At 40.4% G+C, this 25,449-nt stretch overlaps 1 protein-coding gene across 1 annotated transcript in view; it reads right to left on the bottom strand.

Moving 5' to 3' along the window:
* Positions 1-5,315: 5,315 nt before the first annotated feature.
* sntg2 (syntrophin, gamma 2) overlaps positions 5,316-25,449 on the bottom strand; it is a 71,469-nt gene continuing 51,335 nt past the window's right edge. The window contains exons 11-17 of the mRNA XM_029493885.1: positions 25,374-25,412; positions 24,318-24,434; positions 18,739-18,810; positions 18,197-18,406; positions 7,234-7,326; positions 6,617-6,727; positions 5,316-6,382 (exon numbers count right to left, since the gene is read on the bottom strand). Coding sequence (XP_029349745.1) covers positions 6,248-6,382; positions 6,617-6,727; positions 7,234-7,326; positions 18,197-18,406; positions 18,739-18,810; positions 24,318-24,434; positions 25,374-25,412 — 777 coding nt within the window. The 3' untranslated portion in view covers positions 5,316-6,247. The remainder of the gene's footprint in view (positions 6,383-6,616; positions 6,728-7,233; positions 7,327-18,196; positions 18,407-18,738; positions 18,811-24,317; positions 24,435-25,373; positions 25,413-25,449) is intronic.

Here is a 25,449-nt window from a genome sequence, read left to right as displayed (position 1 = left end):
TTGCCGAAGCAATGCAAACATATGCATCGAAGATGAGGGTGCACTCCGTCTGTGAACAGAAATCGATGGGTTCTTTCTGTCCTTTTTTTTTGGGATTCTTTTAGTTCAGACAGAGGCAGATACTAAATGTTAAATCACTTATAATTTATTACCTTCGTCTAGAGTGCAGCAAGGCCTCATCTAAAATTTGAAGGCTTTCTCGGTATGATGAGATAAGCATTGCTCTGTTAGACGTGACTGGAACATATATACAATACAAAAAAACAGCACAACAATCTTAAAAATGCACTGCACACTCTGAATCAGCACAAAAATGGATAAAATGGATTGTGAGTGGCGAAAAAGTACATTTTACGCATCTATTTACATGTGAACATGAATCTTTACATCACTTTAGGGTAATAGAGGCATTATTACATTGATAATGAGTTTCTCTAGATTCAAAGTTATTGGCACTTTCATGTCATTGTGTCAGCCTCGGTAATAAATCCGGTGACTGGAGTTGAATCTGAAATATCCAATACAAAACAATACGAACAACCTTTTTTTTTTAACATGACATATACGAAGAAAAAGGCTCAGTTAGATAAAACATAGTTCACCATCCTGCTGTCGTTTCCAGTCAGTCCAGTTTTTCCCAATTCCGCTGCATATTACATACATGAGCACACAGAAAACTCCAGTGACCTCGCCGGTCGTCCTGTGATTATCAGAGATTAGCAGAGATTTTGAAGAAAAGAGTTCAACAAAATCCATTCTCAACTTACAGTTAGAATGTCTGCGGTCGTCCGTTGAAAAGCGCGGAAGAAGAGTGCAAACCAACATTGTCCACAAAATGAATTTGAAAAAGCCAAAAGCCATTTTTGTGAACAGTTTGTGGAAGTAGTTTCACAATAGTAATGAAAAGCTATCCTTCTGCTGCGTAACCAGATGAACTTGCCCCTGCAGTGAAGTGCCAGGGTCAAATAAACCAGCCCCCTTGAGTAATTGAGAGATTCAGCGTTTCTCTTGTCTTTGGTTGAATGATTTGGAAAAAATGTTGCTTTTTTTTTTTTTTTTTTTTCTTACATTATCTCAGCCACTTGGATTTTTGCTCAGGCCTGAAACTCTTAACTGCACATTTACAGTACAGACCATGATTTTCTGTGAGTGGTCACATCTGCTGCCATCGTGTCCTCTTTTAATGGTCACTAATGAAATGAATGGAAAACTAACCGGCAGTGAAATCAGGGGAGCCCTTGATGAATACTGTCCTGACTTACACCTTCTCAAACTGATCTTGCTGTAAAAATAGCACCTTGGAGCATCCTTACTGACTGGATAAAAAGGATAAAAGGATATGATTTGTGAAATCAAAGGACCGAGGATCAGCGGAAGTCATTCTTTAAAGGGTTCATTGTACTACCTGCTTCAATGTGCCTTAGTCCTCCTGAGATGATTTTCTCAGTTTTAGATTACTGACAGTGAGAAAGGCCACTGCAGCCATCCTGAAACTTCTTCTCGTCACAAATACTTCAGCTTGCGTTCAGGGTCCAATGCCACAAGTGGAGTCAACTGTGAGGGTCATGGCCCATTGATATCTGAGCTATCCACTTCAAATTCATGCTCGACATGGCGCTGATGCAACTTCATGGCGCTGTGTGCGTGTGTGTGTGTGTCTGCGCCAGCAGCTGGTGGCGACCTCAGCAGTGGGCTAAAGATCATCTCAGTTGTGGCTCTCTTGTTGTCACAGTGGCTGCTTTTTGCTTTAACAGAAAAATGTTTAAGCCCAAACTTCTCAACATATGCATCCAAGAGTTTGCTGAGAGTGCAGTGAGTGACATCCAAGCAAATACTTGTGGCATATATCTGAATATATTTAGTCCTGTGGCATCAGACAGATCATTACGATCTACTCTGACTATGCTTTGTTATTTTTACATGGGCAAAAGAAAACACTGACATAAATACAAAAAAATGCAGATGAATACCACAGCGAACTGGATTTGACTTATTTACATGTGGTAATGCTCAGCTTGTGTGAACCCACTCCATGATCACTTCTGCCACTATAATGTGTTGCGACAACAGGCAAATATTCCATTAACTACAAGTCACTTTTGCTGACATTATTTTACTGACCTCTGTTAGTTTTATGTCAACTCTATTCCAATTTCCCCGTTGTATCAGTTAGAAACAGCAGCCCAGGGATATGCACTAAGTGTCTGGCCCCTTGGTATTCACATGACAGGGCTGAGGTTTTCTCACAGGTCTGTTCAATAAGAGAACACCTCTTATAACATCATTGTAACAAAATAACCTTGATCATTTTATCTATAATCCATTTCAGTTTTTTTTCATTCATTCACCTTCTAACACTTTATCCGTTTCCGGATCGTGTGGGTTGCTTGAGCCAATCCCAGCTGACACTGGGTAATCACAGGGCCAACACACAGACAGCCAGAGACCAACAACCACTCACACTCGGACCTACAGACAGTTTAGAGTCACCAGCCAACCCAAAAATGATGCTTTTGGATGGTAGGAGGAAACCCACGCAGGCACAGAAAGAACCCAGGCTGGGAACTGAACCCGCGACCTTCTTATTGTGGGGGCACAGCACTAGCCACTATGACCGCTGTGCTGCCCCCCCATTTCAGTATATTATACACAGAGAAGTTTGTTATATAACCCACTTCAGTAATAAAATGATCAGTGATAAAATGATGTTTAACTCAATATAAAATAGCGTAAGCATCTCAATGGTGGCATTTTTGAATGGAAGCTAAGCTCCCCTGTAAATGAAAGAACACTACACAACACACAAGGCTATGGAAGGTGAAGCATGTGCCTGATGCAAATGGCTGCTGCTGCCACTGAAGTATAAAGACCACATCCTCATTATTAGATCATTGGGAGTATAATGGTTTCAAATTAGTCGAAGATTTTACGTACTAATGCTCAGGCCATTAGCATGTTAGCATCATCAGTACTTTCAGATATTCTTAGATTTGACTGTTTTTAGGCTGTAAAATTCAGTTACAATCACATGAAAACACAAGATATGGAAAAATATTAGTAACTACATAGTTCATTGATACATTGAATAAACAAACTCCAAGTTAAATGATTCTGGGCCGTAAAGCCATATGTGAAACCCTAAATCTTCAAAGTATATCTAGTTAGATTTATCTCGCTTTAGGGAGCATCCAAATGCTCCATTTTGATATGAGAAAACAATAAAGCCAAGTCAGATGCGGTATAAAGCCAGCCATATCTGTGTGATATTCAGTGACCACAGATTGCGAACTTCACATGACCCTTTATTCTCCATGCTTTGATGCAAATGTCAAAATGAAAAGAGAAGTAGAATGGCTATCATGAGAGCGCATACGAGCCGCCTAGACCAAACACAAGTCTGTGAGATTCACCATTATTTTTCTGGATCCGCAACAACAATGCTGAAATCTCTCAGTGTATAGAGAAATTATTTTAAAAATTCCTGGATTCAAACCTCAAAGCAAATAAGCAACAAGCTTTGTCAAGGTTTGTCCAAAGAACCATGTCGCATTCCCCACCCAAACATGGTGGAACTAATGTCTGTACTTTTTGTGTCTTCCTGCCGAGGAAATATCTTCAGCCATAATAAACCATTAGCAACGAAGGGTAGGGGTGGGTAGGTGGGGGGTGGGGGGGGGGGTTGGTTCCCATGCCCAGCCAAGCCCGCTGTTACTGGATAGAGCAAAAAGCTCTAATGATAACCAACAATCATTATCCTGTTGATATTTGATTCAAAAAAATGTACATAACATATTCCTCATAATGGTGTGGTTGTCACGCAAATGCCATCAAGGCACGTAAGCGATGTAATCCATCAAGAAGGTTTGCCAAAAATGATCCAGAAGGTTTTCTCCATCATAATTATCTAAGAGCTCAAGGCCCATATTTTTATTGCCGTGATCATTACCGCTACTACATATCATGCAAGTGCTGCAGTTTAAGGCAGCTTTACAGTTTTATTCCTATCCTCACACTCTGCTTTTAGTCATATTTTATATGTGTTTATGTCTCATCTTCTTTCCTGATTTTTTTTTTAATATATACCCCCACCTCAACCAGGACCTTGGCAAGCCGTTCCAGTCTCTATCATGTAGACGATGTTCTGTTCAGGAATGATAATGAAAAATCCTTCAACTTGTCCTTATGCCTTACATGCAAAACAACACAAGGAAGCAGCAGTGGCAATGCCACCAGCTTGTTCCTCAAAAGTCTATTAAGCATTGCTAACATAGCCGAATGTGCTTTGTGTTTTTGAGTTTTAAACTGAATGTTAGATACAGTCTCTTTCCTTTTGGTTTGTTTGCTCGTTTGTTTTTGTCTTTTTGATTTTGTTTGCAAAGTGATGGTGCTCGTTTCTACTCAATAGGCAAAACAACAGCAACATTTGTGCATGTAGTGTGAAAATAACCACTGGGTTCGGTCTCTGGCTGTGATGCCTCTGTGTTCAGGTACAAAACCATCATCACTCAGCAGTGGGGAACAAGTGAAGGATCCTGCCCTTCATGGTGCACCAGCAACATTTCCTGCTGATGTAGGGCTTTTCCTGCTCCATTCAAATCACTTCAGAGCGTGTGCGTCCAAGGCCTCTGCCGGACAAGCCTGTTGAGTCCCCCGCATAAATAAATTAGGATCAAATAATTCAGATCTGATCCCAGCCCAGCTGCGTTGTGAGCGTTGGTTTATTTGGGGTTATTAGTAAGTCTCCTCCAGCTGGTTGCCTGGCAACTTCGTGGTGACATGAAGACTCCAGAAAGTTATTTACTCATCTAAGAAGTAATGCAGCATGAATATTCACTGAGAATAAACTTCTGTTTACTTCAATATCATGTGCTGAATCTAGGGATATCATGTGGATGTCAGAACCAATTAGCTGAATGAGGGCTATGCAGCCAAAGTCATTTATACCAAATTACACATGATGACTTCGACAGGCTCATCCAGCAAAATCAAACAATCTCTTGCGAATGCAACCCCTTTCATAAAAGAAAGGCATCTTACATTTTGCCGTCCTTGCCTAAGGTCAGCGGGGATCGGCTCTAACCTCTTCACCCGTGACCTTGCAGGATAAGCGGTATAGCAAATGGATGGCTAGCCAAACAGGTTACTGAGATAAAGCCAAGCAGAAGATAAGCAGCCACGCAGCTGAGCTAGCAGATATTAAAGTAACCAAAGCGCCCATCTACTTTCAAAGTTGACACCCAAATGGAGCTGTGACATATCTTGTGTCATAGGCAGTTACGCTTTATGAAGCAGTTTATTGAAAACACAGTAAATATAACAGCGAAACCATCACACAAACCAAATGAAGACAGATTTTTTTTTACCACTGCATTAGAATGGGAGGTGATTAAAGTGAGTCTGTAACACTATTTTGAAATTGAAACGTGTCCTCATTAGCCAGAGAGACTTGGAACATTTTGGCTTTATTAGATACAAAAGATGGGTACAGTAGCACAAACATCATACAATTCCACCCGGGCTAGTGAAGTATCCCTAAAGTAAGCCCTGCCTCCGTGAAGCCTCACATGTTTTATTTTAGTCGGGACCATTTAAGAGGACTGTTGATTCAGTGCTAATTTAGAGGCTTATTTGTCAGCACGTGTTTCCCCCGCAAAAGAAAGGGAAACCGGGAGAGATGTGAAGAGGGGAAGGTTATCTTTACTGCAGTGCTCTGAACTCTAATTAAAAAAGGCTGTGGATGTGGATGTGAATTCTTCCCGCGATGGCACGCCAGCAACAGATTCCTACAATCAGCTAGATTCACTTTCTCTGCAGGTCAAAATTTATCATCGAGTGTCTGTTAAAGACAGTGGCAGTTCCTGCGTTTGAAAATCTTTGTCACACTGTCAAATATGGCAGTAACACACCATATGGTCACGTGAATGTTACCTTTCAAGGTGACAGATTGGACAAGTAACCTGCTGTCGGGACCATTCTTTGTATTGTAATGAAGGAAAACGCAAAAGAGATAGAAGTCAATCTGTTTAGATTGGGCTTTTTCTTTTTTTCCCCTCCACTTTGTTGAAATTTAAATAACACGTTCCTTTTGCCTTAAATTCCTGCTTTATCTACATACACTGTCTTTTACAAATGTTTCTCTTTTTTATAGTTCATACAAAAATAGCAAGAACAAGATATACATATCAATTCGCTCTGTGCATAAAATACTGCTTCCCTCAGGTGCACGTGACAACGAGGGCGTGTCTTCTTAACTGTTCATGTTCATGTAATTTCCAGGGAAGCTTTGACTGCACATAAAGAGAGGGTCCATGGAGGCCACTTTAGCAGCAATAAAAGAATGTATGCAGTGAAGAACAGCTGTCAGATTAGCAAACTCCAGCTCCTGTGGGGGGGGGGTAAAAAGTCAAGCACAAAACAACACGTCGGTCATTGTGGACAAAAAAACAAACAAACCCCCCCCCCCAACAAAACACTTTTAATCTTAATATCTCTTGAAAATTCAGATGTTATTTAATAAATGTATCAGGGAATGGTAACTAATAACTCCGCTATAATTCAAGAAGCCAATGTAGATCTTCGCTTTTGATGAGGGGGGGGGAAAGAAAAAGAAGCTCACCTTCATTTCTATTTGGTTGCTTTCAGCATTCTTGAAGAGAAGTTTTACCCTGGTTTTCCCATCATCAGAGGAGCCTTTAAGTTGAGAGAACTTATATCGCCAGAGTATGGTCTACAAGAGAGGGGATTACAGAACAGGGCAGCGTAAGGATTTCAGTAATGAGCGCAACATTTAAATACCGTGTCTTACTACGGTGAGACCCACACGCTCAAGAGCTGACATTTTAATGCGCAATAGTGCTTTGAAGAAATGAATAATTTCTAACAAAAGAACATTAGTACTTTGGAACTGAGTTCTGTACCACTCAATGAGCATAAATTTTACCCGCTGCAGGGCTGACTCAACACTAAGCAATGCTGCCAAAATAATCTCACAATGTACTTTTCATAGAAATAGTGCACCAACTTGAAAGTCTGTTGTGCACAACTAATGGCATTTGAAAGTGTACCTAGATTTTTTATTTTTATTTTTTTGTTAAGTGGGGGCGCAGATATTTATATGAGTACATGGTGTATAATTGTAGAAAATAACAGTTTCAAACTGGAGTCTCATGAGCAAAGTAGGAGAAGCAAAAAGTGAGGATGTTGGCGACAATCGCGAACTCAGTAATACTTTACCTTTGAAGTTCCTTCTGAGCAGGTGAAGCCCACTCCAAAATCTATAGTGAAGCACAGTACATTCCCCTGGCTGCTGCACATGTAGCTTTTGGACTGGTGGGACAAAAAAAAAAAAAGACACACATGATTTTGCTGCTTTATAATAACATCCTGCGGAACATTTCTGGATGACCATCAATGCCCACAACAATACATATGGATGAACCTCCCCTTGATGTGATGAATAAATTTTTCACTGGGGAATCATCATACATCTCAGGGTTACTGGTTCCTTTTCCAAACATGTAAACAAGCTTTTCTTACGCAATATTTGAAATGTCATAGCAGAAAAAGCTTGTTGTTAGCGACGGCTGCCTTGGACTGGTCAAAATTCCCAGGATATCTGTTTGACTGAGTAACTAGGCTGCAATCTTTCAGAACTCAATAGTGGAATAATACTCGGAGTGTAAATGCCCAAATAATCCTGAAGTCAACTAATTTTAATTGAACCGACTATCTTAATAATATGGCGCTCCAGCCGGTTGTATTTTCCCTCCAAGTAGAGTAGTAGTAGAGTAAGTAGATTATGTTCAAAATTTATTTTACCCTCCTCAGCTTGGTGGCTCATCTTGCTGACGGTGGAGGTTGGCGGTCAAATTTTTATATATATTCCCTCCATTGGTTCTGACACCGATTTTAGAGTTGCAGAAGACAACAAAACTTTTTCTTTTGGGATGTGGGGCAGTTATAAAACCCTGCCACACACTTAGCTGCTAGCTTAGCCTGACAAGCTGTCGAAAGGCAACCTAAACGCATCAAATTCATGACAATGAACAATTTACTGACTCCATAAGCAGGTGCTTTACTTTATAAGGTGCCTAACCCCCCAGTTGCTAACAGCAGAATAACAAACTGGGTATGAGATGCCAAAAAGATATATATATTTTTTTTCCTGACAGCCGGAGAAAATGTCAATCATTGCACGTATTCATGACTGACACTGGTCCCCTTCCCCGCTGACATAAAGGTTCTAGATGATTTCAGCATCTTAGGGAGGAGTAACAACCACTTTAAACTAAATGGGATTTCTGCCACACCACTACATCCTACAATATCCACCCTACATCCAAAATCATGGCGTTTAGAAGATGTGTTTACTCCCCAACACCTTCCACCCCCTTTCACGAATTTGTTTAAACTGCAAAAAGGCCGATCAATTTGAACCAAATTATTTAACACCAATATATAAATAAGTCCTCCAAGTCATTTCCTTAAACCTAGCAGTGATATTAAAGAGCCAGTGGCGTGGTAGAACCCATAACAGCAATCACAGACCATCTTGAACCTGTCAACATTAAATGTTTGAGTGCTCCTGTTGTAATCTGCGCAGCTGAATGTTACTTGATGTCAGCTCCTTGGGTCGATTCTTTCTGATTAATGCTTTCATAGCTGAAAAAATATTTGCATCGTATGTTTTTCTTTCAGGCTTGGTTAAACAGAATTACTGGCGCAACAAAACCTAGAAGCTTGACCTCCAAACTATCATTCTTATCAGTCCCTCAGACAAAATAGAGAAGAGGCAGAGAGTGCTGTCTTTTTCCTCGAAACAGTTGTGTGTGTAATGACATTGAGCTGGGTGATTTCACATAATTGGTATGCATTGCTCTTTAGCTCGACTCAGTATTATCAGCGTTCATCATTGCACTTTACGGCCTGCAAGACATTCATCAGGTATTCTTGGAGCTGATCTTGCTTCGCCTGAATGGAGACCTTAGTATTTATATCAATACGCAGATATGGATCATTACTTAACAGTTTTTAATTCACCCCATGTTATGATAGGGTTGGTTTTTGAAATAAGCCTAATCTTAACAAAGACAAAAAAGGAAATTTCAGTTTCAAAGGGATTCCTAGAGGCAAAGGCACTATTTTGTAATTTTACTAATTGAATTGAGCCATTCAGCTTTGACTTTTACTCCTACTTTTTGTTATTATCCACTTTGTGATACTGCTGCTTTGCTGAATGGGTTTCTCAGAACGTTTCAAATCATGTTAAGAATATTTTTCTTCAAACTTGCCTTCCTGTATGCTTTCTAAAGACAGAATTTCACTTTGTCATTGGAATATACCAAACCACCAAACTGACCACAATAAGGTCTCAGGTCCTCTCAAAGCACAGCCTTTACTACAATTGACTGTGATTTAATTGGCTCTGTTTTGAAGGTTGCGTCTGAGAAAAATGACATCTACAGTGAGGTTGCCTTAGCCTGGTAAACCCATTAAATATGGTACCACCTGTTGACTTTGTCAGGGAGCATGAAGTTTGTTTCCATCCTAAAGAAGACAACACAACTATACATTACTGCTACATTACTGCTGACCCACCCTGGACAGGTCACCGGTTCATCACAGGGCCAACACACAGAGACAGACAGAGACCAACAACCACTCACACTCAGACCTACAGACAGTTTAGAGTCACCAGTTAACTCAAACATGATGTCTCTGGATGGTGGGAGGAAACCGGAGAACATGAAAACTGCACAGAAGCCAAACCTGCGACCTTTGATTTTTAATTTATTTAGCCACTGCAACAAAACTTAACACTCAATTCTTCTCACAAGTATTATTAAAGCATGAATGAGACTATGGGAGTACTCTTTTCCATATTCCTGCTGCATGACTTGATTTTTGTGCGGCGCATAAGGTACGTGTTCTGATTTTCTGCCATATTTTTCTTTTAATTTCTTTTTTTCTTTTTCTTTTCTTTTCATTTTTGACTCTGACTCGAGAATACCGCGGAGAGATGACGAGTTTAATTATAGAGTGCAGTAAATATGGCATGGGACTGGAGAGTCCTTTGACTTTTGCCTCAAACCAGCTGTCTTTGGTGGTACTGTGAATTGAGATGTGACGCAGATACTGTAGAAAGAAAAAGGAAAGAAAAAATACCAGGCCAGCTGCTAAATACTTGCTGTCACCGCATTTAAGACTGTGTTGTGACATGGCAAGCAGGAGCTGCACACTTTACTAATTGGAAAGGATTTTTTCTCTGGGAATAGCAACATGTAATTCAACATGAGCTTTTTTGTTTGTTTGTTTGTTTTTAAGAAACTCCACTTCGCTAAGTTTGACAGAAATAGCAGCATATGGGAAGGATTTAATAAAACAGTGGACAGGTGAAAAACTTGCAAAAGTGTGTCGTGTTGGTGTAATGACCTATTTTGAATTCAACATCACGGCAACAGAGTAACCGGTAACCGAATGAGCTGAAAGGCAATTCAGGTATTCTGTTGGTCCAGCCAACACTTTATTTCAGACTGACATATCTCAGCAGCGCTTAAATGAAATATGATGCTCAAATTCACATTCCCTGCGTGATGATGAGCGTGATTTAAATTTTTCACGAGTTTTTTTTTTTTTAAATACAAGTGCCACTATCAGTTGAATTTGGAATTTGGAATCACTATTTGGTTCATGACTAAAACATGGTTGGTGCAGTATTTACTACTCTGTAACATGCTAGAAAGAGATGTTTTTTGGTCAGTTGGTACTCCTGTGGAATACATTTTAATGGTGATAAGAGAGCAAAAGTGGATTTCTCCTGATGAGCATTCTATTAGCCTCGTTTTATTTTCTTAAACAAGCTGTTACAAGTACACTGTTAGTTGCATTTAATACAATGAAAATGCCCCAAATCATTGAATTCAACATCTTAAAGTGGCAAAAGCTTCATACTCCTATAGCACAGTGTGCCCACTGTCCAACGCAAAAATTTATTTCCCAGGAAAAACAGGAAAAGGAAACAAACAACGGGCAATATGAGCTGAGTGAGTTGCGCCTTTGGGAAAGAATGTTCAGACTATCTTCAGATATCAAAATATCACAACCTCGCATAGTGGGTTTGTTTGCCATTAAAGCCAGTCGGACACCCCAAAAGTTACACATGACACAACTTGATGTCTTGCTGCGAGCTAAGAGGGCCTCATCAACTCCATGGTGGGTTTCATCATCTTGGACGGGCGAACAAAATGCACAGAGGGGACAATGAGGGGACCTGGACAATTTGTTGTACCCCTCTATGTCTACTCCATCAGCAGGTTTTATGCAATGCACACATCCAGTGAGTTTGTAGGCTTCTGCTCGGTACTACTGAGAAACCACAGGCGGGCTGGCCTAATTGGCTGGACAACACAGAATCACAGGCAAACTGAAATCCTTCATCACTTACGCTGCTATCCCAAAGGATAGTGTCCCACATTTGCATCATTAAAGACTAAAAACATGCTACATTATCATTCATCCTGTTTACTTTTACACTAATATTGGGGGAAAAACTGCCCAGGCAATCTCGACTTCAAACTCTGCAGTCACTTAGGGAACGCTCTCATTAAATATCCACTTGCAGCATTTTAATTGTGCTGCTCTTGAATGTCGTCCGTAGTTACCCGTGTCCAGAACATTACAATGTTTAACATGCAAATCAGTCAGACTTGATTTTGACCTGTCTATAGCATCACTTGCAAATCGACCGTTGACACTGATGTTATATCCAGAGTGGATTCTGCCCAATTAGCAGACTAAGAACTTGCTGTGTAGCTGTGGCATCAAACACCCCTGCAAATTATCTTCACCGTTTGTAGCTAATGGCTAATGTTTCCTACTGCTACAGAGTTGGGCATTAACACTTCATAACATTACAGCAAAAAAAAAAAAAAAAAAAAGAAGAAGAGGGTAACAGATGCAGACCTGCAGACTATTTTTGCTTTGTGCAGAAAAGAAAAAAAAAAACAAAAAAAACTGTTAATGTGTACATCCACACCTTTGTGGTATCTTAGCTTTTTGCCTTTAAACACACAATACAGACAAACTTCAGCTGGACTTTCTTTCTGCTCAGGAATCTCTGTCCGAGTTCAAACCGTTTCTCTTGTACCTCTTTATTGACATACTGTGCAGGCTGTTCCTACCCTACAGCACAAGATGTTTGACAGACACAAAACCTAGATAAAATGAACCTGAACGTCTTGGAGAGAGCTTTAATCATAATATGGAACAGATATGATACATTTAATCAACAAATCAACTGTAAATATCTGCATTTTATTATTTTATGATCTATTATTGACAAAAGAACTATATTTGAAGTGTCCAACAGTGAAGCTACAATGTGCTCACCGCCCACATGCTTCCTCTTTGCACAAATCCAAAATTTTCTTTCTTTTTTTTTTTTTTTTTTTTAAAGTAATGGTTTCTGGATTTCAGAGAAAAAAGGACAAAGCAGGCTTCTCATTTCATACCAGCAGCTGTCAATTTTTCCAGCAGAAAAATAATTCCCATTGCTGGCAGATGTTACTGCAGACAGCTGGCAATAAAAGGACCTTCTTCAAAAACTACACTTCCCGCTGACTTTTTACTAGCTGACTTGTAGGAACGACAGCAAACAGGATGTTGTGATAAAAGGGTTCGCGCCAATAGGGGATCCATAGAACGAAAGTGCAAAAGAGCTGCAGACAGCGAATGTCACGCTGTTTACTTTTGTATCAGCCACAGTTTTCCATATTGAAAAACACACAATTTTCCTTTCTTTTCTTTTTTGCCCCCCACCCCACATTGCTTTGTTTTCCGTGAGCACATTTTTTTTTTTGTGCATTACTCCAGACTACTGTAGTGTAATGATTTTCTCATTTCTGGCTTTGGAATTCAATTTAATTTAGTTTACCGCTGCAGCAAGCCGTAGAAATGTTTTGTTGTGCCTGTTATGATCAAGGTTGCCTCAAAAACATTCAGTTTCACCAGAGCTTTTTTGTTTTTTTTATTAAAATTTTATAGAACCTTCAAAAAACATGGTCATCTCTTTGTTCATTACAATGTGTACGATGGCTGTCGCCATCTCAAATGATTTCAATTCATTTTCATAATCAAGTTACTTTTATTGTGCTTCCTTTACTTTGAGGAAACAGAAAAAAATTATCTAAAAAATTATCTAACAACATCAGCGCAGCTGGCTGCTCCAATTGCACTTCATTCCCTGTACTTTTGAATTCTATGACATGTATAGAAAAAATATACATGATAACCAAGGATATGATTGAAGGTCACATATTTTCTTGACCGTAGCTTTATGTAATGTCTCACTCATAATTATTATCCATGGTGTGCAATTTTTCCTCTGTTGGTCTGTTCCTTTCCTCCTTGCACAGTGTTTCGGGGAAAATTTATAGCATGTGCTGCTCGGATGGTGCAGTGCTCACAGAGCGTTGCAGGAAGGAATTACAATGTGTTTTGATCATTTTTGCTGTAGCTGTTGAAGTGAGCAGATGGGTTTAATGTTTACTTTGGTGAATCTTTCTTACTGGAATGAATGTGGGCCACACCACCGCACGTCGGTGATCACAGGTGTTTGAAATTTTGCTCATGCTCTTCGGTCAAGCGTGCGTGCACAGCAAAGGGAGTGCAGGTGCGCTCGGCCAAAAATATTGGTACTGTTGTTTTTGAGCAGTTAATTGTTATAACTGCTGACATATAACTAGATAATAATTTGCCTCTTGCGTGCTCAAAACACAAGAGCAATATGGGGCCACTACATCCAGTCATATTATCTTTTTTTTTTTTTCTTTTTTCCTGTCAGTCAGCGCAGCACATTTAGGATGCCACCCGCACATCTAAGTGCTGGACGGACCATTTCGTCCTTATACCTGAAGTTCATCTTCTGCCAAACTGAAATATCTTATTTTGAAACATGATCCTCTATTACGAGATGCATTCAGTGGCAGTTCATGCAGAAACTAAAAGCTGCTTAAGAGCAACCCATAGTCAGCATGATATGGACTACATTGTGACATTCGTAAATACTGACTGTTTTCATGTATCTGTCATGACACCCGACCTCTCTCTTATTTTGTGCAATGCCTGAGAGCACAGAGTACAGTTTCATGACTATGGGACCTTGAGGCAGAAATGAGTAAACTTGCTGACCTAGCCCATGCACATGCACCCACAGTCGCTGCCTCCATCAGTCTAATGGCCTTGCGCCACGCAATGTTGAATGTGCACCTTTCTTGTGAATGCCCTTCATAATTTTCCATGCGTCATCTATTGTGGCTTCATTTTGGTACACTTAGTCAGTCTGCCCCCTGCGGTGAAGTGAAGGAAAACCCCGGTTGCGGGTGATCAGAGATGAATTGGGTGCCTTTTCTTTTTTGGTATAACATGAGCAAAAAAACCAACAATGTCATTTCAAATAATATTTTTCTCATCTACATTTTTGGTTTGATGGAGAAAGAAAGGCATGTTTGTTAAGGCTTATGGACACACACCTAATGTATTTCTTTTTTTGGTAAGTAACACAATAATAATAGTAAAACAATGAAAACTCCACATAGTATCTTTAAGTTCGCTTTCAAGGAGGAAATGCGCCTTGGTTGCTAATGTGTGGTCATATCAGCTCGACCGCCCCTCATCTGTCACAGAGCAGCATGCAGCTGCCTCACTACTCTTTTCATTGGAAAGCATCCAATTATGTCAAATTTAAACATTGTGCCTATTTATTTTTGCCTGCATTCTTCTATATTTTGTACATAACATTGTATGTGGTGGTGGAGCTCTCATTTTAAAGGGGGTGCCATGGCCTTAAACACTAAAAGCATCATGGGATGCAGATGGTTTAAGTATTTTCATGCCATTTTCACTTGTACGCTGATATAAATGTCATGCTGTTAGCGTATAAAACACGCATACCTCCTCTGCGTTTATTCTTTGAATGTGCCGAATTAACTTAACATGGTTGAGCGTGGTGAAAATATGACTGAGTGACCCCATGAGCCCCGCAAGCATAAAGGGATTATACACGGTCCCTAAGAATTTCACAGTGATGTTTTTAACTAAAGAGCCCGGGTTCTGTGCCAGAGTCACCCATGCTTCTTGCTGGTGTAATACCCACATATACTGTCCTAAAGGACAACTGGCGAAATATGGAGCCATTTAATTATATCTGGTTCCCATGTTGACCCGGAAAGGATTTCAGTTGGCTAGTGACTCAAATATCATCTGACAGGTGCTCTGCTTTGTAATATTTATAAATGTCCCTACTTAAGGGTCCTGAGCACCAAACCCCTCCGGCTTTGTAGCATTTTTAGCCTTTATCTTTGGTTGGCTGAACTTGTGAGGTGAAAGGGTGAGTATATAAAAGGCACCGCTGGCCATTTCATGAAGAGTCTGACCTGACGCATGGCATACTTTCTTAATTCCTGAATACACTGTGATTATGTCTATGTGGAGGATTTAAAAGCTCAGCGAGGAAGTGATGATGCTACGGACCCTGATAGAAGGCCGATGAATGACTACAGCAGTGCTTTAAGTGAGGATCCCAACATCTGCGCTCCTGATTCACTTTACTTAGAGAGAAGGAGAGTCATTTTGCAAGAAGTCAAGACTCCTGCTCGCTTTACATTTGTTTCACTTTATTACTGCCGGTTAAATGGGAAAAAAAGAAATAAGTAAAGAATCAGGCCCCGATGGTCAAGGCTAGCAGTTGGTTTTTCTACAATTGAAATTACTCACACACTGACACAGGCATGACGACCTACCTCTCATAGTATAGTTAAGTGCTTCCATCCGGCCTCCACTATTGAAAATGAAAAGCTGGCCTGGTGATACATTGTATATTATACCCCTGTAGTGTAAGAAATGTGTTGAAAAATTGTTTCCCCGAAAATGTGGCCTGAGAAATTTTGTGTTTTCAGCTTCTGTAGAAAAACCTGCTCTTGACAGACTTGCTCAGTATTGGATCTATAATATATAATTTTAATAATTCATTTATTCAATAGTGCAGAAAACGTGAAATGTGTGACAGGTGGAGAGGAAAATTGATTTTCTTTTTTTTTTTTTTCTCCCCCCCAACTGGATTTCTCGATTGATTGTGTAATAAATGTATAACCTTAACATGTTTTTTCGTTTGGCCTGGAAATAAACATTTTTCTGCCTACATGTCAATTGACCAGAACCAAGCACAATATACAATCTACATTACGCATACATATGCACACGGACATACTCTGATATGGCTGACACCACATGGAACACGTCCACTTGTCAGCTCCGCTGTAACCCAAGCCCCAAATGGTGTTCAGCACATCAGTCCTCCCAAAGCCCACCCCATTATATACACAGTTTATCATAACATAACACCACAGGCCCTCATGAATGTTACAATCCTCAACTGTTTGTAAATATCCGTGCATGATTATTTTGGAGTTGCATTACAACCTACTGTATTTATACAATATCAGGTTGGCCTAACAATAATAAGTACACCATATTCAGGGGTTGATCAGACTGTGCTAACTCTTGACACTTTCAAAAAATATCAGTCCGTTACAGTCGACTGCTGACAGCAGTTTGCCGTGTTTAGGTGGACAAACACAGTTCAGACATTCAGCTCTCCAGCACGATGTAACTACATTCCTTCTACTCTTGGGCACCATTTATCATGCTATCAAGACTTGATTTTGAATACCTCAGCAATCTAACTCGTGTAAATTAAAATAGTGAATAAGCTCATCTTGCGCACAGGTATCAAGCTATCAGAAAGTGTGGTTGGCCAGCTGGCCCTTATTATGTGTGCATTTGTGGGCTGTAGAGTAAATGAAATTTTTAAAACAAATGAAACACAAAGATGCCATAAACTAGGAAAAAAAAAAAAAGAAGAAGCCTGGACTGATCTCCGTCAGTAAAATTTTCCAATTACTAGGCAGGTTCCAGCCTCTTGACAGACATGAGACAGAAGCTATTGAGAATAGCCGAGCAATGCACCATCCGCAAGATCTGATCACCGTTACACCCGACACATATTTGCCTGAGAGGCAATTTAATGGCTCATTGAGGTGAGGACTAATTCTTTAGCTTACTCACACTAAATGTATTTAAAGCAACAAAGACATTTATGAAAAACAGAGAGGTGCCCGAATTCTAATTTTAAATTCCATTTAATTTCTTAATGACAGAAAAACAAAGCCCAGAACCCACTTTCCATCATGTGCAATCACGTCTCCCAGGGGAAGCATTAGGTGGACGGCAGGGGTGGAAAAAAATTTACCAAATTTAATATCAAAGCCTTTTAGACTAATGTAGTGCTAATAAGCCATCCGTGTTTGGGAGGCAGCGCTGCTGACATGGGCAAGCGTCGTGCTGTAATCGCCAGGTGATCAAAGGTTACGCATTATTGACTGACACATCCCTTGTTTAGTTTAACTCTTAACGTCTTAATTAGAGTCCAAAAAGACGATGCCTGAACATCTCCTGTGAATAGAATATATGATAATCAAAAGACATTTTTCACACAAACAATAAATAAATAAATAAAATGCACTGACCCACTAACTTGTACTTGATATCAGATAATATATTGAGTAGTATTGAATACTTTGCTTCAAGAAGCCATTACACAACTCTTTGGAAAGTTGTTCAACAGCACATTTTCTTTGAGCGTGTGTTTTCCGTGTGTGCTTCATATTGTGTGTATCTCATGAATAAAACGTCACTCAGTTTTGTTAAGTTAATGTCTATATGACTTTAGCTGCAAGGTACTTTATTGCCCTGTTCATTCAATTGACGTCCTTGACTACCTTCCAGTAGAACAAAGTGTAACTCTATACAATATCTTTGGCATTAATACCTTATACTGTTCTGTGATACACTTTGTATTCTGCACAACCCTCATTTTTCCTTGTCATCTACAGCTGCTGATGCTACTTATCTCCTCTCTGGCTCCAAAAAAATAAATAAATAAATAAAATAACTAAAAGCACACAAAGTGCCATGGTCTTAATTTCAACATCAAATGCTTCGTGGTGCCCTTTGAGGTTGTGGAAAGGTGTTGTGAGAGTCTTTGAGAACTCCTTTAATCCAAGCAGCATTCAGAAGATTTCAGTCTCTTTAGTAAATGGAGAGAGAGAGAAAAAAAAAAGTTCCATTTGGAAATACTCACTCTTATCCGCTGCACTTCCAAGAAGACAGCTCTTTGGAAGGACTTTTCCCAGATAGCAAGGTCAGTGGCCAGCTCTACCCTGAAGGTGTGACTCCGGCCGTGGCCAACCAGAATGCTGAAGCACAGAGACTCATTGTCCTGCTGCTCAGGGGAATGCTCGAGCCCCAAGTAAAGCCTTGCCTGGAGCCAGCAGTCCTCCACCATCCACAGCTGTTGAATGAGCAACAAAACCTTCATTATTGCATGTTCAGTAAAAGGCCTAGTTGCCTCTTCACTCTTTAATCATTAATTCAGCTGAAAGGAAAAACTAATCACTGATTTCTCGGTTAAAATGGAACTCCTTCGCCATATCCAGGCTTGTGCATCAGAAATATCACCTTGGGTCAAGAGAGCCTCGTTACGTAAGAACCCTGAGATACTATTCTGCCAAAATAAACACTATTTTCAACAAAAGACATCTACAGTATACTGAGACTAGAAGTGCAGTGGTCAAACCTTGAACAGCCCTGATGCACATCACAGCAGCCTACTCTTAAACTTACCTTGTGAACCTTGAAAAGAACCTCATAGAGGTTATACGATGTTTCAGCTTGTCCCCAGTCGGCGGCACTGATCTGGGAAATAAACATCAAAGGGTGTGAGTTGAAGCGGCAGCCCATCAAGACAAAAAGCATGTTAAAGTAAGGTGGGTAGCTTAGCTGTGTGAATGCTTGGACGCCTGCTACGGTCAGGGGACAAAACGGATTTGTCCTGTGGTACTCGGCACAGGTGCAAAATAAGCACCAAGACTAAAGTGTCCCAGCGGTATAACAGGCAGAGAAATGCATTAGTAAACAGAGTAGCTGTGGAAATCCCCCATCGCATATACAGTACATCAGACTCCTCCACATTAGCCAGGTGTAAACATTTTCTGAAATCTAAAAATGATGATGATAATAATAATAATTCTTTCAAACTTCTCATTTTTCCAACTTAGAGATTTTCAACGTGCAAATCTCAACTGAACCATACACAAAAATGGAGCTGAGATGTAATTGCTGTGTAAGTCATTAGGTCATTCAGTTTGTCTTTGCAGGGGTGGTCACGATGTTGAAATTCAACCTCAAATGCTACAGTAAACTTATATAGTAGAATACAGCATGGACTACATTTTACGATAGGCAATTACATTTAAGAAGCAATTAAAAAGATGAAGAAACAAAAAACATTGAAAAACGGCAATTAAATGACACATTACCAAATATATGAAGTATATTGTGGGAATATGAAAGACAACAATATAACACGCATTCATGAAAGCTTTTCAATACATGAATGTTTTCAGAAGAGAGCTGCCTTTTGAACCTCTACAGGTTGATTGTTCCACTATTTGGGGCTTTTAACAGCAAAGGCCCTGTCATACATCATTATCTGAGATTTAGGAATAACCAGCACCGCGCCATCCACCCATCTAAGTGAACACCCAGGGCCACGTTGGGTTAATAAGTCCTTGACATAATTTGGAGCAAGGCCTTTGAAACTTTTTCTGTCTGTAGCCTTAATGTGGCCGTGTGCTGCGATCACAGCTCAAAAACTGCTCTACATGTCACAGCTTAATCCAAATGCAAAGTCTTTACTTCTTATTACAAGCTGCCATCAATGTGTTCACTTGGCCTGTATCCAGAGTAATGGTACTGTAAAAAGGCAAACATAAGCAACTTCTGCATTTAGCCCGTTTTCCATTAAGTGGTGATATCTGCACGTAAGCGTGATTAGAATTTTGACAATAATGCAATGAGAAGAAGAACTACTCGTCCCTGCACCAGCCAGCACATAGTATGTTGAGGATTCTTTGGCATTATTTATCAGCAAAGACCACGATAGGGTTTGATGTAGGTGGGAGTTTGGCAACTTTATAATTATATAACACTTTCAATAGCTAAACCTCCACCCTAGCATTTATTCTGGAACCTGCTGGGTCATCAAAAATAATTCCCCTGTTTTTTTTTTTCTGTTATATTCCACAAGGTACAAAAAGACCAACACTAAAAAAAACAAACAAACAAGTATTTCTTTAAAACAACAACTCACATCATTTCAACCTATGAAGACAGACTGTAGTTTATTTGAAATCGATCCCTTATGCGTTGTCCTCTCTGTCTGCATGCACGCTAATGGGGCAAATGTGTATACATCTACAGCTTAAAGTTAATTGTGATGTGGCTGATAAAGCATAGATGTTGGCGGTCTAACACTGCATCTAACAGTGGTGCAAAGAAAAAAAAAAAAAAAAAAAAAATATATATATATATATGCATATTCATGACCTGTTAAAGATTTAGGAATGGGGCTGAAAGACTGGGGAAGTTTTAAGAAAGTTTTAAGAAGCTTTGTAGTTTGGGGATTTTTCATAAAGCCGGTTGACAGTGTGCTAAATATATAATATCATCAGCTTTATTCTTCATACATTTGTTGTCTTTGGAAACATTTGCGTGAGGAATCAGGTACCACAACATCCTTGCAGAGTTGGGTCATAAAACTATCAGGCTACTGGCAGACCCCCCCCATCATCACGCTGATGTACAGGAGTTAGATTAGATTGGTGCTTCAAATATCCCAAGGTTAAAGGAGCACCTATGGACATGCTACACTAAGCAGTGACATAGATTTAAATGCCAACCACACTAACCGGGGGTGACTTGGGGCTTTTCAGAGGATTTCGTTCTCCTGGTTTCATTAAAGCACATGCATTTATATTCTTCTAATGCAATCTAGCACTGACAAACTGTATTCTGTACCTGCTCAGGGATATCGGAAAACAGCAACATTTCAACAAAAACTAGAAGTTAGGTCTGACATTTCACAACCCAACTGCCACATTCGCTTCAATCAGTCCCCAAAGCATCCATTAGATTTAAAGCAATCATCTCGACATTACTCGCTGGTTCAAGTTTAACAATTTTGCTCTCTGAAACTCTGCATTCAGGTGGAGCTCAATGCAGGTCTCATCTGCTCTTGGCTGCAGTCATTATTATTATCTTTTTTTTAAGTGCAACAAAAGGCTTACATTTTTTTTTTTCATTCATATCAACTTCTGACAGACCTTTGATTCTGTATTTAAAATACAAAAAACCTTGCATCCTTTGCCTGCGGCGTGTTCTGCGTCGGGGAAACATCAGTGTTATTTCCCCTTGTACATAGACAACTTTTGGATTGTATCTGGTTTATCAAAGACAATTCCCTCCTGTTAATGAGCCTCTTTGCACATTTTTGAAAGTGGTTTGGAATGAGGCACATTACATAAGCGAGTTACTTTAATCTGCAGTACCAAAACTAATCTTTGCGAGCAAATTGAATTGCCACATGAGTTTGGTAACATTTGTACAAGGGTCCCCAGAGAAAATACTGACATCACCCACCATGCTGGTGGAAAAACTCCTGTGTTGTTCGTCCTCTCTCTACTGCCGCGACATCCCCAGAATAACGGAGACTGTCCGGCCCAACACAGGCCTGTTTGATAGTATCAACAAGCCCGGTATGAGAGTCTCCGATTAAACGAGGGCGGACTCTTGTCCCTGCCATGGAAACATGCTGCTGTAGTGACCATCTCTAATCTTACACACAACACCGATGCAGGCGATTGCCAATATGTGCCATTCAGACAGCCGTGTGAAACGCTGCAGAAAGGGAGCCTCCTGTGGGAGCTGTGCTGGGGACACGGTGCGGACCGGAGGAGAAGGAACTCCAGATGAAACGTCCCGGTGTCCAGCAGGCACGTGCTCCACGTTGACCTACATTACACATAGATATGCGAGTTGAATAAAGAATCCGCATTAGCCTTCGCCAGTTGAGGCACTTCATTTCCACCAAATGAAATGTCAGCATCATGTCAAAGGGCAGCGTTGGCAGAATCCTCAGAGGACCACTGGTTGAGAAAGAGCTTGCAGACCCTTTTAGCTCTATGTCACTCTGATCATGAAAAAAAGCCTCATCTCAGACTTTTAGTGTTTTCATTTGCTTTGGTAATGAAAGTGAAATAAAAAAGACTGATACCACTCTCGTGCGATACGATGCCTGGTATGAGCGGATATGATGCTGCGGAGACAGCAGCTGCTTAGCCTAGATTTAAATAAAGAAAAACTAATTTTTTAGTAAAATGGCAAGTTACGGTTTTTATGGGAAGTCGTGTTCTGGGCAATTTTTTGTCTGGGTGCACGGTCCTCCTGAGTGATTTCCTGTCACCATGCCAGGCTAACACCTTCCCCATTTCCAACCGTAATGCTATGATATTCTAAGCAAAGTTCCACTAAATGCCATTAGCTTTATGTTTACATTACGGTCATAGTTGGTATCGATTATCTCAGATGTGCACTTCTCAAGTTGTTGGACTATTAATTACTGAAAGCTGGAAGGTCTTGAGAGATACTGCAGAGGAAGCACTGCTGTCACCACACTACACAACCTCATAAAGTGGGACTCTGATGTTGGGGGGGCCACAAACATCAGGTTTTTCCTCAATGTGCAGCTTAGGACATGATTGAAAACCTGTCACAGCCAGTTAAATTTAGAAACACAAACACAACGCTTCTTCATGGGAATCTTCTAAACAGGGAAGCCAAGCAACAACAGCTTGTCAGATGGCGTTAACGGGTGACGAAAGCTCTCTCAGCAGCACAGACCAAAGGCCAAGGGAGACTGAACAACTCACAAATGTGCACACACCCCACCTTGGCATCCGAAGTCACTGAGTCCAGGGAGTAAGTGCGATCAACCCATTTCTTCATCTGGCCAAATGAAGAAAGAAGATGAAAGGGGCACATTTTGGGCAACTGTGGTTTCTGTGCTGCTGGAGGAACAGAGCTTATGTCATATCACAAACAAACAGAGCACAAAAAGATACATCCCGCTGACTGCTCCTGGCAGCCAGGGCGAGGACATTTTAAATTATTAGTAGATCACATTAATTATGGGGGACAGGACTTTTTCAAAAGGGAATATATACACACTTAGAAAAACTTGACATTTTGTTCTATTGGCATTGAAACTATTTGGTTTTGAGACTCGAATAAGAGCAACATTTATTAATTACCAGAACTACAACTACTTAGATGATGTGAAGTCTTTAATTGCGTTAATCAAAACACAAACTTGGTGTTTCTGCTCAAATGCCACTAAGGGTATGAATGCATATCAAGAGCAAATGCCTGCATTTTTATGTGAAAGCGCTTTACAATTTGCCTAAAGTACATTCACACACACTCCCACACATGGATGGCAGCCACACAAGGTGATGGCCTGACCTTCTGGAGGAATTTGTACTTCAAACACTTAAACACGTGGGCTGGCGACTGAGCCGCCAACTGTGAAGGACCTGCGCGACCTGAGCCACAGCCATGCTGCGAATTTTTTATCTCCATGATCTCCGTAACACACTTGACACACGTTGTACTGCAGATAAAATCTAAGATAATGTTACATTAAGACCGTTTTTCGGTCTCATCAATTCTACTGGGAAGAATTAACAGGAAGCAGGCTTATCAAACGCCCAAATACTTGATTAGTCACTTCTAAACTACACAGGACCGTAATAGAACAGCAGTAATTCTCTCCGTGGATGGCTAATGCATTTGCTCCATATCGAAAACCTCAAAATGAGTAAAACCTTAAAAACAACATGAAAATAGCCATTTTGTAGTGAGTAGTGATCTGTTGTCCCACTGCTGACACGCTGTGCCAAGGCACCAACAAACGCAAATTCATCAGCGGCAGCTCCATGCCTGTCTTCTGATATTCAAAAATAATTGAGGCATGCGGTATTTTGCCAACTTTTTTCAAAAGCAACAAAACAACAGAAAGCCCAGTGGAAGGGAAACCGCAGGTCAGCAGGAAATCATCACATTTCTTAAACGACACATCGGAACCAATTCCCACGTTGAGCCTAATAAAGGGAGCCAATGAATTATTTTCACCTGAGTGTAAGTCATGCAGTCCTATAGGCTATGCCTCACAGTTTGTGCTTGAAATGAAACTGCTGTATATTTTTTGAAGTGAAACGTGAACACAAGAATGGAATGGAAAGGATCACAAGAAAAAAAAAAAAACAAAAAAAAAAAAAAAAACAAGAAAAAATAATAATAATTACCGGGGGACTCCTGAAGGTATAAAAATATGGTCCTCTGAGAGCCAGGAACTTGAACGCTGCGGTCCGACAAGCAGTGTTGCCCTCGGAGCTTTCACATGCCCAGCCCATGTGAATAATCTGCAAATATGTAGAGGATGACATGAACACAATTTCACCATTTTATAAAGAGAGGGGAAATACAGAACACCATTAAAATCTGTTCTTACTCAATACAACACAGAGCTGAAAATCAAAATGTGCACTATCAAAGCAAATGAATTAAACAGAAAGTACAGCGATGCAGCTTTTAAATTTAAGAAGCCTCCCCTGTGTACAGTTCTACTGCAGTCTGCAGCTGCACTGCAACAATCTACCTTTGCTCTGCTACCAAATATGACTTGGGGACGTTTCTCTGCTCTCCTTTTAGCAGCATATCCACACTGTATATCCCGCACTGCTGCATCTGCACTTCATAACACCATCCTACTCGTGATTCTGACGTTTTGCTTACACTGATGAACAGTATGGAACAATCAAGCCCGTGGGTGCTCCCATGATGAAGATGTGTACTGACTTGAATAATTATATTTATTTGGCAAATTGGCAGATGGACTCCGAGCTGCACTTGTATGCAGAGGGCAAACATTAAGGGAAGAGAAGGGCTGCTTGCACAGGGAACACAACTGACTCGAACTGCTGTCTGTGCACTCCTCAATGTGTAGAACTGTGACGTTAGCAAGGAGCTCCATTTCTGCAACGTCCTTTAATGAACAAAACCGTCATCTCCGTCAGGGCAGATCATCACAGGCTGAACCGCATTCCATCAGTGTTTGGTCAACGGTGTCACTGAACATAACAGCGAACTAGATGAGTACATCGTCTCCTTACTCCTGGAGTCAAGAGGCACACTCGCATATGTGGTTAAAAAGCAACTCAGTTGAGTCTCTCTCACCTTCTCGTGTTTGTATTGCTACAAAACCTAGAAGTTCAAGGTCCACTGATAATCATCACTGCTGCTTGGGACAATCATCAGTTTGTGTCAGACTGGTGTGTTGCATTAGGCCTGTGTCAGCATACCTGATCGTCTGAAGCGCAGTATTTGTTGACGATCTTTATCTAAGGGGGATAGAAATATGAAACAATTAGTGACACA

Source organism: Echeneis naucrates, chromosome 22, assembly GCF_900963305.1.
Source record: "Echeneis naucrates chromosome 22, fEcheNa1.1, whole genome shotgun sequence".
NCBI classification, from domain to species: Eukaryota; Metazoa; Chordata; class Actinopteri; order Carangiformes; family Echeneidae; genus Echeneis; species Echeneis naucrates.
The sequence above is the reverse complement of the archived record's forward strand: the minus strand, read 5'-3'. Positions and strand labels throughout refer to the sequence as shown.